Consider the following 15,170-nt stretch of genomic DNA (forward strand, 5'->3'; position numbering starts at 1 on the left):
CTTAGAACCAGCTGCGAACTTGACAATCAATCACGCAAAGGCTCGGCTCACTCGACCAAAAGATTCATCTTCTTATTAACAAACTTGATCACACCTCTCATCTACCTTGTTTGAGAAGCAGCTGTCTTACGATCATTTCCTCTTAACAAAACGCAAGCCTTTTGAGTGTCTGCATCTGGTTCACACACTCTGATCATCTTCCTAAACACATCTTTATCATCATTGTGTATGTGTCTGCCAAGATCTTCATCAGACTCCTCCAGCTTTAAACACCCACAGCAATATATAATTCTAGTACAATAAAGTATCAACAAAGAGTCAAACTTGTAGTCTTAAACTAACCAAAGACAGAGCAGCTGAAAGTATTATCCCCTGCACTGCTCCTCAATCAACATGACAAGTAGTCAAACTTTGTTTACCAGCCAGCCAGATGGAAGGGTGCGACAGAGACAGCAGCAGCTGAAAGTCTATTCCAAATCAGAGGCAATCTCGAGAACAATGGCGAGGAATGGCAAAGGTTTGAATGAAATGGTTCAAGAACAAGAATCTTTGATACCGAGACCGATCTCAGAGCAGCTTGCATTCTCAAGGACCATTCATCAAAGCAAAGAGGCTGATATAGTGGAGAGACTCTGTAGACTTCTGATGATGATGAAAAACGAGAGCCTGTCTCTCTCTCTCTCTCTCAAGTTCGATCTCGGTGTTACAAACAGATTGTAAAAGAAAAGATCTTTAAGAAATAAACTCAGAACTCTCTTGTGATCAAAAGCAAATTCAAGGTTCTGAGAGATTTATGATGGAGTATTCTCACCTCCCCTACATATACTTCATCTACTTTCTTCGATACCTTACATAAATACTAAGAGCAGTGAATATATATATATATATATATATATATATATATGCTAAACACAGCACACACGCTGGTTGCAATATTGTTATGAGCACATACATGGTCTGTCTCCCACATAGATCTCATGGAGAAACGAGCTGTGGGAGTTCTGCACGAGCTCTTGAGCTTGACTGTCCACAAGAAAACCAAGAGGAACTACTTGAGAAGCATGAGAGCTGAGCTCAATATTCCCTCCCGTCTGGCCACCAGACCGTTTCTTACTACCGCCAAATGAAGCACGTGAAGCGTATCTTGTGAGCCAATCAGGCACCTCTTGATTGGCTTCTTGCATCAGCTCAGCGAGCTGCCTAGCCAGTGATGCATTGCTCTCACTGAAGAAGGCAGTTGCTATTCCAGATTTGCCTGCACAATACTCTTCATCTGAGCAACTTTGAACAATTACATCGCCGTTCAAAGGATCTCCTAGCCTCGGCAATGTGATGACCCACAATAACACTTTTTGGCAGCAGCAGCAGCAGCAGCAAAAACCCTCACATAGTTGTAGTCATAAATCGACTCCTGATCCTGGCAATGCAACAGGTTTAAATAATAATTATTATTAGACTTTTATTGCTTTTCGCCTATGGTGTTTTCAAACGTGCAGTAACATTTTAGCTAGTAAGCATATTCAACAAGTTGGGCCTATCGTCAGGTACACATTCACAAACATCTAATTGACACAAATTCAGAAACTAATCAGCTAATTTTGGTGTTTAAGGCCGTACAGCTCCATAAAGAGAAGACATCTCCACCAAAATTCAATATCACAGAACCATAAGTGTGACAAGCTTTAATGAGAATACTTTTATCAAAACAAACAAGAAGCAGCAACAGAGTGGCATAGCTTCCAAATGGAAAACATACACATAACAAAACAGATGGAAGTGGAATACCAGAAAACAAAGAAGCAGACAAGCTCAAGAAGACATTTTTCCAATTCAGAGCTTTATCACTGAGCTTATAATCAGACTATGAGCCATGATATCGCAAAAGAAGAAAAAAGCTTAACAAGTCACCTTTTCAGAAAGGCGGAAGTTATTGATGAAACGCCCTAAATTTCCCTTCGCACCAACAACTGTTACCTGCACTACCAAAAAAAACTTACACAGTTATTGCAAGATGCAACATAGAGGCATAGCTTCCAAAAGGAAAGCGGAATAGGAGAGAGGACTTTCAAGGCAGTGCAGATGATATGTTAAGGAATGCAATTATTACAAGGCAACTGGCAACAGATATGGAAAAATCTAGAGGCTGACAAAAGCTCATCTACAACTGATAAAATCCTCTTAAAGTTGAACGATCATACCTCTCCAACGTGTATTAAACATAGATCTAAGAAACTTGGATCAAGCAAAAGAAATATCTTCTTGTAGGCCTTCCTTGTCTGTGAATCTGCAAAATATTCATGATCAGGTCAAGAACTTACAACGGCTGGATCTTCAATATTTTTAGCCAGATAAAATAGAATTATGCTTCTTGTATACCTTGAAAGAGCATAGAGGTTTAAGGTCTGGATGGTATAACACATCTGTTTTATCTGGCTAAAATGTTACTGCACGTTTGACGATAGGCTTGTGCCAGCATAACCGCCATTGCAGCCAAACCTGCAACCAACAGCAAAGTTTCAAGAACAGAATCTCTTGAGCCGACTGGTGAAAAGAATCTTTATACCCCAATGCATTTCCCAGGTGTTTGACATTATCTAAACCCAATAGTAACAGCAGTGCAGAGAACCAATCCAGATAATCGAGGGAAGCACCCAAGAGACTGGCTTTGGGTTTATTATTGAGAAAGTGCTGATGATGGTTCCCACAACAGAAGCAAGAATAGCTATCATAAGCACAGGACAGTGCACACATTTCTAAATCAAAAAAACAAGGAAATAAAGAAAGATTAGACTCTGTGGACCACAGAACAAAGTTTCAGCTTGTTTGATTTCTGTTTGCTAGATGCTCTGTTTTGATAGTTTATTTCTATAACACTTTCAAGATTTTCTAGTTATGATTATCAGATACGTGTGTTCAGGACCGATTTAGTGTAATTTATAGTCTTGCTACTGGTGTGTGTCGTTCAGATTGTTGTAATGTATAGTCTTGCTATTGTTGTGTCTTGTTTCTAGTTTGATGAATTGGTGTTCTGCATCTTTTCTTAACTTGATGATGGGTTTTACTTTACTGTTTTCTTGTCTGTAACGTAGTCAGTCTGTTCTGTTATGTGCTTGAATGTCATATAGATAATTGAATTTTTCTGGATGTGTTTTGTGCTTTCAGGGGCATTTTCTGGTTGAAAGTGTGTATGTTGTACTTTCATGGATGAAGAGAAGAACATTCAGGTTAAGAAACACGAGGGATGCAGTTGAGAGGGTGAAGCTGATGCTGAAGCTTAAGCTTAAGAGACTAGTCTGAAGTTTGAGACTTTGAATCATTATAAAAGATTTAGTATTATACGTTGTTGAAGAAGAAACAGGTTACTGCTGGGACTCACTGATGCAGCTTCAACACTGTTGGAGAGCTGATCTTGTTCTTCCTTAACCGGTGAGACTTATTACACTGGACCTGGGTGTTGCAGAACCGTTGCCTCTCTCAAGTGCTGGTCTACTATGATTGGTGCTCTTCTTGGTTTCACTCCTCAAGAAGGTGACGTGCTCCAAGGTTACTCTGATGACGACAATGACTCTGACCACAAGAATGGTGATGAACATGCTCTTGCCTTTGTCCCTCAAGTTCAAGCCTAGTAATGTTGTTAACCCTTGAATCCAGACACTATGTTCTCTAGTAAACGAGTTTCCTATGTAATTACTTTAGCCTTTTCATTCTACCATTTGCATGTAACAGTCAAGGCCCCAAGTGTCTCTATATAAACTATATTTTCTATGGTTTTCACCAAACACAAACAAATCTCAAGCATATCAATCTTCAGAGAAAATGGCTACCAAACTAAGTTTTGTGGTTACCTTGACTGTGACGCTCATGCTCATGGTGTGGACAGCTCGTTCTCTCATGGAACCAACCGTGGGTGCACCTTGTCCTTCTACAAGCCTTAATGTGCCGTCTCAGGCTTGATGAAGAAACAGGTTACTGCTGTGACTCACTGATGCAACTGTTCTGGACAGCTGATCTTGTTCTTCCTTAACCGGTGAGACACTGCTACGTTTTATTTTTCCAAGAGAAATATGATTATCTACAAGATTCGTTTACTCAGAACAAGGTTTTGACAAATCTAGCAAACATAATCCTCTTCTTCTCAGATCCAGACATACCCTTTGTTAAATCAATGAACGATCCACCAACACACATAATAACCCTAAGCGCTGTTCAGGTCAACAGACAGTAGGAAAAGATACTAATAATTAAAAGAGTTTATGAGCCATAGCTACAGCTTCACTGCCAAAATCACCCTCCTGAAAGTCCAAAGAAAAGAAGATAAGTCTGAGTGAAACTAAGATTCTTCAAAGTAAAAATTCAAAGAGATTTAAGAACTCTGGCATACCAAGAAAGAGATCTATATCGTGTCGTCTCTTCTCTTCTCTTTGTCCTTTTCTTGAGATAGGAGCTCTGGGTATACAAATCTGCAAGGAAGAAGAACCGGGTCTTCAAGATACCTCATGTGGTGTCCACGGGTGAGGCAGATTATCACGTGCTGGAAGCAAATTTTGAAATAGCCGTCTTTGCCGAAGTTAACACCGTGACTGGATCTAGCATTCACATGCTTCTCACCTTCCTTGACTCCTCCAGCGCCAACAAAGCTGATCGCATGCATGGTTTCGTAACGTGAGAGTGGAGATGTAGGGCCGTAGTAGAGTTGCTGCCAAATTAACATGAATTGTTATGAACAAGAAAAAGAACAAGACACAACTGAATTATACACTTACATCATTAATAGAGCCGTAGTCTGGTTCAAAGACGGGAATGCATCCAGCAACAGGGTGGTTTTGAAGCGTCTGAAGAACTTCTTTGACAGTAGTCAAGGAGACTACCTCTTTAATGTAGCCGAGGTTAGACCCATGGCGTGTAACTACTTCTTCTCTACAGTCGGCTTCAAACGGACGGGATTCTTCCCTTAGGATGCCATTAACTTTGACGTACTCAAAGCCTTGGCGTAATCCGTGCGCATAGCAAAAGTGTTTGTTGCCCGACTTCTCCTTCGTCTTCTCTTGGGAACGTTTCTGATGATCTACGAAATCGACAAGGTCTCGACAGGAGTATTCCACAACGGTGGGGTCATATTTGTAGATGTGTCTGACGGCGCTCACTAGCTCCGCGGTGACAAATGCCCAGCAAATATCTATTGAATACAGAGGATGTTAAACAGTAAAGATACAGAAGATGTTAGTTATTCAGAACTCTTAATTGGAAACTTACCGTGTTCTAGTTGGTTTTTCACGGGTCCCATGATTTTTACCCATTGATCTTCTGTCACCAGTATGTCTCCTTCCTGTTAGTATTGAAAATAAGAGAGAAATTGATTTTCCTTTCCAACTATTGTCTAGAAGAAACTTAAACATTACCTCAGCGGTTTTTAAATATGCAAACTGGATGTGATCTCGGCATTCTACAATGGTGATATCCGAGATAGGTTTTGCAGCTAGGAGAAGTACAAGCTTGTTGATCGGGACAAGTTTTGTCACTTCAAGAAAGAATTTCGAGGCTTGAGGTGACTTAGGTGCCCTAGGACCAAAGAGGTAAGCGTCTAGTTCATGAAAGTCTTCTTTTCTGATGGTATAAATCTGCACAGAAAGTAAGTAGCTCAGTAGCAGTAACTAAACAAAAACGAAAACATGTAAAAAATTCAAATAAGAAAACTAACCCTGAAAAGCTTGACATCGTATTCCTTTTTAATGTCCAGTAATCTATCTATCAACCCGATCACATCCTTTTGAGTAATAAGAAGAAGAATGGAAATGAATAAATGTAATAGTTGTAAGAAAGTGAGAGTTTTGAAGAAGAGGAATAATTGTTTATACCGTTATTAACCTCTCAAGAGATTCTTGGAGCTCGTTGAGACGATTCTTATCTGTATGTAATGATTGAGAAACGTAATCATATCCTTTGACTTTGGTTCTCAAATCCTCGGTCGGCCACGTTTCCATGTGTTTACTCTGAAAGAAAAAAAAAGAAGAGGAAGTTAATTATGGACTGGTGGAGAAGTGCTCATAACCAAGTAACAAAAACAAAACTCACCATTTGATCCACAAGTTGGTTAATTTGGATTATGAGTGAAGAGTTGTTGGAGATTTTCTGATGGAGCGAATCCAGATGTTGGCGAAAAGGGTGTTGCAGCCTCAACATATCTCGTTTTAGTTCCCTTAACGGGGCATCTTGATCGTACTGAATCACACACAAGCAATTATCATAGTGGAGAAAACGTACCCAATCACGATACAAAGCATACTTGTCTTCCACATGAGCTTTGAGATGAGCAACTCGATCATCAGTGAGAAGCACTCGTGAGTGTTCAAATTCAAGGAATGTAGATTCACAGGTAGATAAACGAGTCTTGAAAAGATCGAGCTGAGCATTGAGACCAATCAAAGTAGAACTTTTGAATGTAGCCTCTTCTATAATATTATATGCTAGACCGCCCATAATCGTAGCAGCATTGTTTAATAGATCCCTCAGCTCTTTAGCTTCGTCCTCCTATGAGGAGAAAAAAATAAAAATAAATGTTTAGTAGACAGCTGCTAATTGCTAATTGGAATAAAAATTAATATGAACACAGGCAGAGGCAGTCATCAAATTAGACAGAAAGACTGACTCAAACGTTCCTCCTTCAACTCCAGACATTTTTGGACGAAACCTTGTACCTCTTCGTATTCGCGTTTCAGGTCAGAAGGAATGGCGGGGAAACCCTGACAGACCAGTTTATATCGTTCCCGAAGCTCAACTATGTCGAAATCAGCCATAGCTCCACTAAAACTCGTTCGTTCGCTGCGGCCTTCTTCGTCTGACCCACCCCCCAATTTCACAAATCGTAAAATGTTTTGACTCTAACTTCACAGACCGAAACGGTGTCGTTAAACGTTTGTCTAAAATATTTACACCTACGACGTCGTTTGCATTTTTCAGGGGAGAAATTATATACATCAGTTTGTTTGTACTAAGTTTTTTCCAACACCTATCTGCAATGACTTATATCGGTTTACACACACACTTGTGACATTTAAATTATAGTACAAAGGTTTTGTGCTTGTTGTGTTATATAACCAAAAGAAATTACAATATATACTTTTTTTTTTTTCTGATCAAACAGTACATATGTGGATCTTGTAGACTCCTCCCATGGAAAGACTGTATTTAGGTTCAGATATAGAAGCTGTTTCAGTTGCTGCAGCCCTTGATGATGATGTGACAGATGCAAATGGTTCTGCAGTGGGTCCTCCACCAACCACAACGAAATGTAGAATCTTCTTCAGAGATATCAAGAAGAGACGCTCTCTCTAAACAGTTGATGACTGTTTGACGGATCTTTAGAGCATCTTCAGCTTCCTTGAACGTGGCTCCAACAGCTATGACTAGAATGTCGTAATCCATGTCAAACTCCTTTGTGTCCTTAACACTATCCTTGAACCTGCAATGCATCACATCTTACCTGACACACTCTGCCTCTGAAACTATAACAGGAAGCCTGATAACTAACATGCACATTTTCTACTAAATCATTACTACTATAACAAACAGACAATGATATAAAAGAAAAATTAACCTCGCCAGTTGTTTGATTTTAACTATGAAGAAACTGGTTTGTTTTAATAGGCCCTGAAGCACGCCTTTTTATTACCTGCAGAACTGCGGGTAAGAGAAGCACAATCAAGAATTCAATAAATGTCAAAAACTAATATGATGGTTTTTTTATTTTTCACCAATATTGAACACTAACCACCTGCCAAATTTGCTCTTCTGTTAGCCCCCTACAATGTTTCATGATATTATGCAACATTTGCTGACCTACATGTTTAATTCATCTTTACCAGGTAAGAAAAGATTAATACGACAGACAGGCGTCGGTACCAAACCAAAAGACGATAAGACGGTACCATTCTTGTTTCTTGATTACGTCCCCACTAAAACATATTCATAGTACTAATAAATCTACTAAGAAAACGCAGGTCAAATTCTTGAACACCTTTGAATTCCTTCCTGCAAAAGATGATGTTTTTAACCTTGCATAGCTACAACTAATTGAAGTGGGAAAATTCCATAGACTACTTACCCTCTTACTGCTTATCCCTCCCACAGGATCTAGTAACTCGTTCAGTTTTCCTTCAACTGCAAATGTAGTGGTCTTATTAGCGATATCATAAACAACAAGACCAGATACCAGAAATGTTCAAATAACAATGTATTCAACAGTGTCACCACCATTAAATAACAATGGGGCTAAGCAACAATTTTACTTACCTAGTGATATTATTCAGTGACTCTCAAGTCTTGATAACTTTCAGCTACCAGCTGCCTACCTTTGTCCGTTAGGCTCTGCAGCGATTAGTGCACATACAATTCAGATATTTCATCCAATACAAAGAACACACGGGCGAGAGAGGAGAGGAATCTATGTAATTAAAACATTTGCCATAATTACAGCTACACATCAAAATAAAACTCCCAAGAATATAGATTAAGATACCTTGCAGCCACTTAGGTTCAAATCAATGGTAGTTGTGCAATTCATGAGGTAAAATCAAGAAGTGTGACAAAAATGAATATTACCTCATGTTCCAGTAGATAGAGATAACTTTTAACTTGGGACATGACATACAGCTTCTCCGATACCTTTTGGCAACCCATTCAGATTCAAGCACTGTAAGCTTAAAAGAGCATCGTGATGATGATGAAAAGGCGAACCTGTCTCTCTCAAGTTAGCAGGCAGAGAGCTACCACTGACCTTAGAAATTTACCAGAATTTAAGTTTCAAACAGAGGCAAGAGACACTTGATGCTTGGATGTTTCTATTAGATATTGCTGCATTTCCGAGTTAAGGTCTCCATTTTTAGGATTGCTGTGAGGTGTCTATCATGAGGAATAATATTGCTCTGCAAGAAGATATCGGTGGTCGGGTTTTGAAACAGAGCTCTTCTGAACGTTTCTTCTTAGAGGATTGACACGGCTGAGGAGCACTCAGCCAAATTACCAAGAGCGGCCATAGCACTTTTCACTTGATGAATACTCAACATGGTGTTTTAAATTCCTCTCAGGAGGATCAGTATCAAGCTCATCCTCATGTACCAACTTCAAATCTGGATTGAGTTGTCATTAAACATTTCTATGATAGCTAATGAAGGGGAAACCACGAGAGGCATATTGCCTTTAATTTCACTTGAAGACTTCATAAAATTCTCTTTGACACGGACAACTCAGATTCTTGATCCCTAGATGGTTCATTTCTTCCGGAGACCTCCACTATCAAAGGGACCAGCGTCTTGAGCAAAACCACCATCAAAGGTGGTGCAGTTAAAACCATCACTTCCAACTTCGTCCTTGTTTATGTGATAAGAACAATGTCACTTTCTTATCAAGAACAGAGGAGTTACAGGGAAAGCTATCTTGAATCTCAAAAGAGAAACAAGCCTAAGCCACAAGGGACAAGGCTCCAACTAACCAACTGCTCTCTCAATTACAGTTTCATCTATATATACACATGAAAAGGCATCAGGTTTTTCTCATTATTATGCTCCCTCAATGACTTATTCTCTTCGACTGCGATAAGCACCTGAATATCATCATAATGGTGAATTCCTCTGATCAAAACAGGACTGCTTACGGTACCATGAGTTTCAGTCATAGTCTCTGTGACACTTTCACTAAACTCATGCTGTTGTATATATCTCTTCCAAGACTGCAGTGCTTTACTCTTCCACCTATGTTTCAGGTGAAACTTCTCACGTGACATGTCACTGGCTAGTCGCAACCCCAAACATGGTGCTAACTGCTACATTCCCAAATCATATAATCAATCTCTTTGGTATCTGATTTTTTGATAAGGAGAGACATCAAAGTAACACTCACTAGCATACCTTTCCGAAGCTGATCAAGTGCTCTTTTGTACTTACCTTTTTTCTGGTTAAGGGATGATAAATAAGTAACCATTACCATCTGCTATATCACCTTCCGTATCGATAACATAGTCATCTTCAATACTTCTTACGCCATATTAAAACCATTTTCATTTTTCACTAACTAAATCCCAAGAGAGTTAACTCTACAACCAATAAGATCAAAACTGTAATAAACTTCTTACCAGCAGCAAGGTCTTGGATAACTAAAACTTGGGTAAACTCTAATCTGTCATACAACTGCGCGAGACAATCATTTAAAGCTTTTAAATTTCATATTCTCTCTCAGATATATCACAATCCTACGAAGCAGAGAGAGTAAAGGAAATGATCATATACATTATCGTAGGAGTTCCATTCTTGCAAATATCAAGGTTATACTTCTTTCTGTATATGTGTATATCAAGGTTTTTTTTTTAAAGAAAAATTAGTTTATAAAAGATTTTGGGTTTGACATTGAGTATAACGGTATAACTTTGAGCAAGTCGTTTACTTTGTACTTGGAGTTTTCCTGCACAGAAATAGTAATTTTTAATATAATATTTTTTTATTTCAAAAAAAAATTTTGATTTATATTCCAACATTATTAATTTATATTTTAACTTCAATAGTTATAAAAAATCATAAACGTATTTTTGTAATCTTAATTTTTTTTGATTTGGTATACCTATTTAAATTTGATTTTTATTTAAATTTTAATAAAGATAAAATTAGATTTTCTAAAAATAGTTTTAATTATATTATTGTGTTTAATGATTATTTATTATATATATATATATCTTCCCATCTAATTTTAAATATATACACTATTTACATATAAATATAAATTCTAATAAATTTGAGACTTTGTTTGTTTTAGTTAAACTGAAAAATCTTTTTGTTAAGTTAAATGATGAAGATGAACAGATAAATTTAAATAATGACTATCAAATTTTTTTTTGGATTAGTATTACTTAATTTAGTTTATTTTTATTAATATGAGATACATACATACATACATACATATATATTATTATTTTAATTGTGATATATGAATTATTAATATATTTAATAGTTTATCATAAATAAATATTTATATGGAAAAATGACATTAATGATGATATATGAGTTGTTTTTATTACCATATTTAAAATTTCTACAAAAAAAAAAAATTTATAAAGAAATTTTACATTTCACAATTAATATGATGCTTTGTCACTATTTTCTAAAACCATGTCATATATTTTAAGTGTCATGTCATCTTTTTTTTAGCAAAAATAATTGTAGTGACGATATGTGTATAAATCACTTTGTAAATATAGTCCAGTTGGATTAAAAGACAAGAGGAGTTTAATGACTGACATTTGATCTATTATAATGGCACTGATTTCTTGTTGGTCTGGACTGTAATTATTGGGCCTTCTTTTGAAAATTTGGAGAAGCCCAAAAGATATGTCGGTCGTATTAGTAAGAAGGGATCTCTATTATATAAGGAAAGCGAGAGAAAGTTGTTAATTCATTTTGTTTCTGGGAAAGAAAGAAAGAAAGAGAGAAAGAAAAGGTAAAGGTTTCTTTCGTTCTCGTCTCTAGTTCGTATGTTCATCCTGATTCCGTCTGCTAGGGTCTCTTGTTTGACCGAATCTGCTCTGCTTTCATGAATTAGCGTATAAGTTAGAATCAGCATCTGTGGAGTCGTTTTTGGTTAGGTTGATAGACTCGAAATTAGGGTTTGATATTAATATTTTTTTTTTGTGTTTGATGTTGGATTTTCAATTGAATCTTCTAACACTCTGATTATAGGAGAATGGCGGACGTGGTGATGAGGACAGAGGACAGCGACACATTGAGTGTTAAGGTAATTTGTTTTGTTTTCTAGTTTGTGGTGGGCGTTTTTTAAAAAACTTGGTGGTGCATATCCTTCAGGAACTCGGTGCTTCTCTACCGCCGCCACCGCCGCCGCCGCCGCCGCCGACCTACAAGCCATCAGCACAAGGTTTTGTTGACTTTTATCCACCACCATATCAGGATCCTCTCACTGATTGGGGACCTCCTCCCTCCGGCCGCAGCACTTGGAGTGCAGTGGTCATAGAATTGCCTTCTACTCCTCAAGACGAGCTGAAGAAGGAGTTACTCGATGCTATTCTTCTACCGGTGACCCCCTCCCCGGTATTATTATTATTTTTTTATAAAAAGTTTTGCTCTTTCCTGTATTATTTTGCATTGAATCGGTGTTGATGTTCATTCTCTGAAGGAACCCAAACCGGGCAAGCGGTCGTTATATATACAGTCACCAACTCCATCTAACTTGGTATATCGAAGAACCTTTCATCCTCCGTACACTCCGAGTCCAACTTATAGTCCCACTGCCCCTGGCGGTTACAGTTACTCTCAATCTCAGGATGCTATGCACGCCAAGCCACTGCTCTTTGCTAAAATCGCACTCCATTGCTACAATCTCGAAAAGGTTATCTCTCTTTTTCTTTTACTTGCTTCTTCCTTAACCATAGTATATAATAATATGTTTTTTTTATTTTGTAGGGGACACACTTTGAACGCTTGGGTCTGCCTCGAGATTATGACCAGACCTTAGAGGCAAGGGATCCAGCACGCAATTACACTTGCAGGTTTGAAACAAATGTTCGGCTTGCCACTGAGAATAAAGATTGCTTCCATGTTGTCACAACCCGCTGCAGGCCCTTGCCCCCACCTCCTCCTCCAGGTAATATGATTGCAAAAATGGTCTTATATCTTTTCTGTTTTTTTTTTTCTATGTTTCTCTCTATATGATATACTTTGTTGGTCATGTCTACCACAGGGGAAGATGGATTCCAATGTGGATTTGACACACTCTCCGTGGATGAGCTTTTCAAAGGCAACATGCCCGATTGGTTGCCTGATGACTATGCCACTAGTACGCTGCTGCTGCAATACTACGAGGTCATGAGCCCCTCCCTCTTTAATTCTTCTTTTTTTTTGCTGACATTGATTGATTATTTATTCTCCAGATGAAAGAATCAGAGGTGGAACAAGCCAAAGAATGGCTTCATCTTTACGCTGAACTAGCCTTGTACACCAAGAAGCAGACGGACCCGGTGAGTACCCAAAACAAATGACTCTTTTTTTTTGTGTGTGTTTATACTATGTTATTATAAGGAATCTCTTCTTGGTGTTGTGTTACAGTTCATGTTTGAGCGTTCAAAGCCCCTGGAGCTCGGAAAGGTTGTTGTGCAAACCAGAGGAGTTGTCGACTCTCTGAAAGAGGTCGAGCTGTTGGATAATGCAGTCTTCTTCATAACCTTCAAAACAAGTTGCGGTGATGTCTGGAAAGGTATCATCAGGAGGACAAGGGATGGGATTCCAGAGCATCTATCACTTGAAGCCAAGTGCTTCATGTGATGTGAAGAGTCTCTTCTGAGGTTGACTATGAGAGAGAGAGTAATTTTTTTTAAAAAACGGTCTGTAGTTCTATCTACGCTATCAAGTATCTTTTAAGTTGATTGTGCAATCGTAATGTTTGTCTTTTAAACTGAGTCTCTGAGGTTGATTATGTGAGTAATTAAAAACGGTCCGAGTAAACGTTTGTAGTTCTTCTATCTATGCTAGGCTAGCAACTATCTCTTTTTTGATTGATTGTGCAATCGTAATCGTAATATTATATTATCTAGGCTGGGTACACGCTCTAATAAAAAAATCGCTTGTTTCACACGCCAATCACATACAACGATATTTGAAATTCTGTTGATATAATAATACACTAGATATTGATCCGCCCTTAAAAGGCGGATATATTTTTGGTTCAAAATTTTTAAATTTTTTTAAATTTCTATTTTTTTTTTTTTTTGTAATTAATATTAATTTAATTGTTCGTAACTATATTAAGTATGTCAAGTTGCATAACTATACACTGGTGCTTTATGCATTTCAGAAATTACTTTTTAACTTTATTCCTAAAATTAGTGACATATTATATTTTTTCGTAGTTATCTAACATAATTAGTCAAGAATAATCGTACCTAAAAAAATCGATTTAGAATCAACCAGAAAATCAAAATCTCATATTCTATTAGACATGTCATATACGCTCGAAAGATTCTTAAAATGTTATATCTGAAAATTAATATCAAACCCAATCCGCACCGAAAATTATGAATTTAATATATTCAGATAAATATATTTATATAAATGGTTAATATAGTCCTCACTAACTTTTAGTAAAATCACATTTATTAAATGATTTTTAACAGAATAACCCATTTACAATTTGTTAAAATAAATGAGTTTAAATGAATATTTATTTCTATTAAAAGTTCATTTAAAACCCGTTAAAACATATTTTAACATCATTTTAATCTAAAATTATATAGGTTAAAAACCTGTTAAAACCTATTGTGTAAAACATTCAGAATTTGAATAAATTAATATCTCGATGAATAAATCATAACTTCTTGGATTGAGATGTAAATTATGTTATTGTGGTGTAAAAATGAGTTTTTAAAATATATCAGAGTTAATTTTAATCTAAGATTATATAGGTTCACAATTCACATTTGATATATATTCAAAAAGAAGGATATTTGTTATTATATATATATATATATATATATATATAACTGTCAGTAATATACAATTCACGTTTGATATAAACCCAAAAAAAAGAATATTTGTTTTATATATATATATATATATATATATATAACTGTCAGTGTCAGTAATATATTTTTTCAAAAAAAAAATTGTCGGTAATATATGTGTGGGTACCGAGAATTTTGGGATGGAAATTACAAATTATGTGTTGTATAATTTGTTTATTTTGTTTTATTTAAAATGCAGTTTTAAAATATTTAATTTATTTTTTAAGTAGGTTATATAGAGAAAATAATAAGTGGATTAAACCTCTATTAATAAGTCATGTTCCTAATTTAATAGAATATATTTTAAAAACATTTACATATTTATATATTCTTGAACGTATTATATTAGCTGATGTATTATATTAACTGATGTTAGGCCAAATATTAAACGTTTTTATTATGGATCATAAAGGGTATTACATTATGCATAATATATAAGATGGTTATATCTGAGGTAATATAAATAGGCATAACCATTTTTGGAAACAACAAAAGAAAGATATAATTATTCACATCTTACACGTCGGTTAATCAATGTGGTTGAGAGAAGTGGGCCCACCATTTTCGTTTGATTCTTATGAGTTATATAGGGAGTTACCGTAAATCAAAGTTGTTTTAA

The 15,170-nt window shown here is 36.5% G+C and overlaps 2 protein-coding genes across 7 annotated transcripts; one reads left to right on the top strand and one right to left on the bottom strand.

Moving 5' to 3' along the window:
• Positions 1–731: 731 nt before the first annotated feature.
• On the bottom strand, positions 732–7,920 carry LOC103853010 (crustapain). 6 transcript variants are annotated; one of them, XR_004455659.1, is made up of 14 exons: positions 6,696–7,920; positions 6,073–6,528; positions 5,856–5,990; positions 5,699–5,764; positions 5,400–5,618; positions 5,254–5,326; positions 4,764–5,176; positions 4,382–4,696; positions 4,152–4,292; positions 3,846–4,035; positions 2,377–2,496; positions 2,199–2,284; positions 1,909–1,974; positions 732–1,417 (listed from the first exon to the last, which is right to left on the bottom strand). XR_004455659.1 is itself a non-coding variant. In XM_018656725.2 (10 exons), exons 1-9 carry the CDS (start codon positions 6,792–6,794, stop codon positions 4,394–4,396), a joined length of 1,722 nt encoding a protein of 573 aa, XP_018512241.1. In that variant the 5' UTR covers positions 6,795–7,905; the 3' UTR covers positions 4,032–4,292; positions 4,382–4,393. The 6 variants fall into 6 exon arrangements, 4 of the variants coding, with proteins under 4 accessions (XP_018512240.1, XP_018512241.1, XP_018512242.1 ...); XR_004455658.1 differs by having other exon boundaries at positions 3,846–4,072; XM_018656725.2 differs by lacking the exons at positions 732–1,417; positions 1,909–1,974; positions 2,199–2,284; positions 2,377–2,496 and having other exon boundaries at positions 4,032–4,292; positions 6,073–6,219; positions 6,262–6,528; positions 6,696–7,905.
• A 3,408-nt stretch (positions 7,921–11,328) lies between these two features.
• On the top strand, positions 11,329–13,541 carry LOC103853014 (UPF0725 protein At2g20620). The gene is made up of 8 exons (XM_009129920.2): positions 11,329–11,481; positions 11,721–11,775; positions 11,844–12,086; positions 12,172–12,384; positions 12,459–12,639; positions 12,736–12,857; positions 12,926–13,012; positions 13,101–13,541. Exons 2-8 carry the CDS (start codon positions 11,725–11,727, stop codon positions 13,314–13,316), a joined length of 1,113 nt encoding a protein of 370 aa, XP_009128168.1. The 5' UTR covers positions 11,329–11,481; positions 11,721–11,724; the 3' UTR covers positions 13,317–13,541.
• Positions 13,542–15,170: the final 1,629 nt, after the last annotated feature.

This window comes from Brassica rapa, chromosome A02 (genome assembly GCF_000309985.2).
Source record: "Brassica rapa cultivar Chiifu-401-42 chromosome A02, CAAS_Brap_v3.01, whole genome shotgun sequence".
NCBI classification, from domain to species: Eukaryota; Viridiplantae; Streptophyta; class Magnoliopsida; order Brassicales; family Brassicaceae; genus Brassica; species Brassica rapa.

Coding starts and splice junctions, on each gene's coding strand:
- LOC103853010 (XM_018656724.2), bottom strand. CDS start 6,794: ATGGCTGATTTCGACATAGTTGAGCTTCGGGAACGATATAAACTGGTC. Junction 5,327..5,399: donor CATATTTAAAAACCGCTGAG/GTAATGTTTAAG, acceptor CAATACTAACAG/GAAGGAGACATACTGGTGAC. Junction 4,697..4,763: donor ACTACGGCTCTATTAATGAT/GTAAGTGTATAA, acceptor TTAATTTGGCAG/CAACTCTACTACGGCCCTAC.
- LOC103853014 (XM_009129920.2), top strand. CDS start 11,725: ATGGCGGACGTGGTGATGAGGACAGAGGACAGCGACACATTGAGTGTT. Junction 12,087..12,171: donor TACCGGTGACCCCCTCCCCG/GTATTATTATTA, acceptor CATTCTCTGAAG/GAACCCAAACCGGGCAAGCG. Junction 13,013..13,100: donor CCAAGAAGCAGACGGACCCG/GTGAGTACCCAA, acceptor GTTGTGTTACAG/TTCATGTTTGAGCGTTCAAA.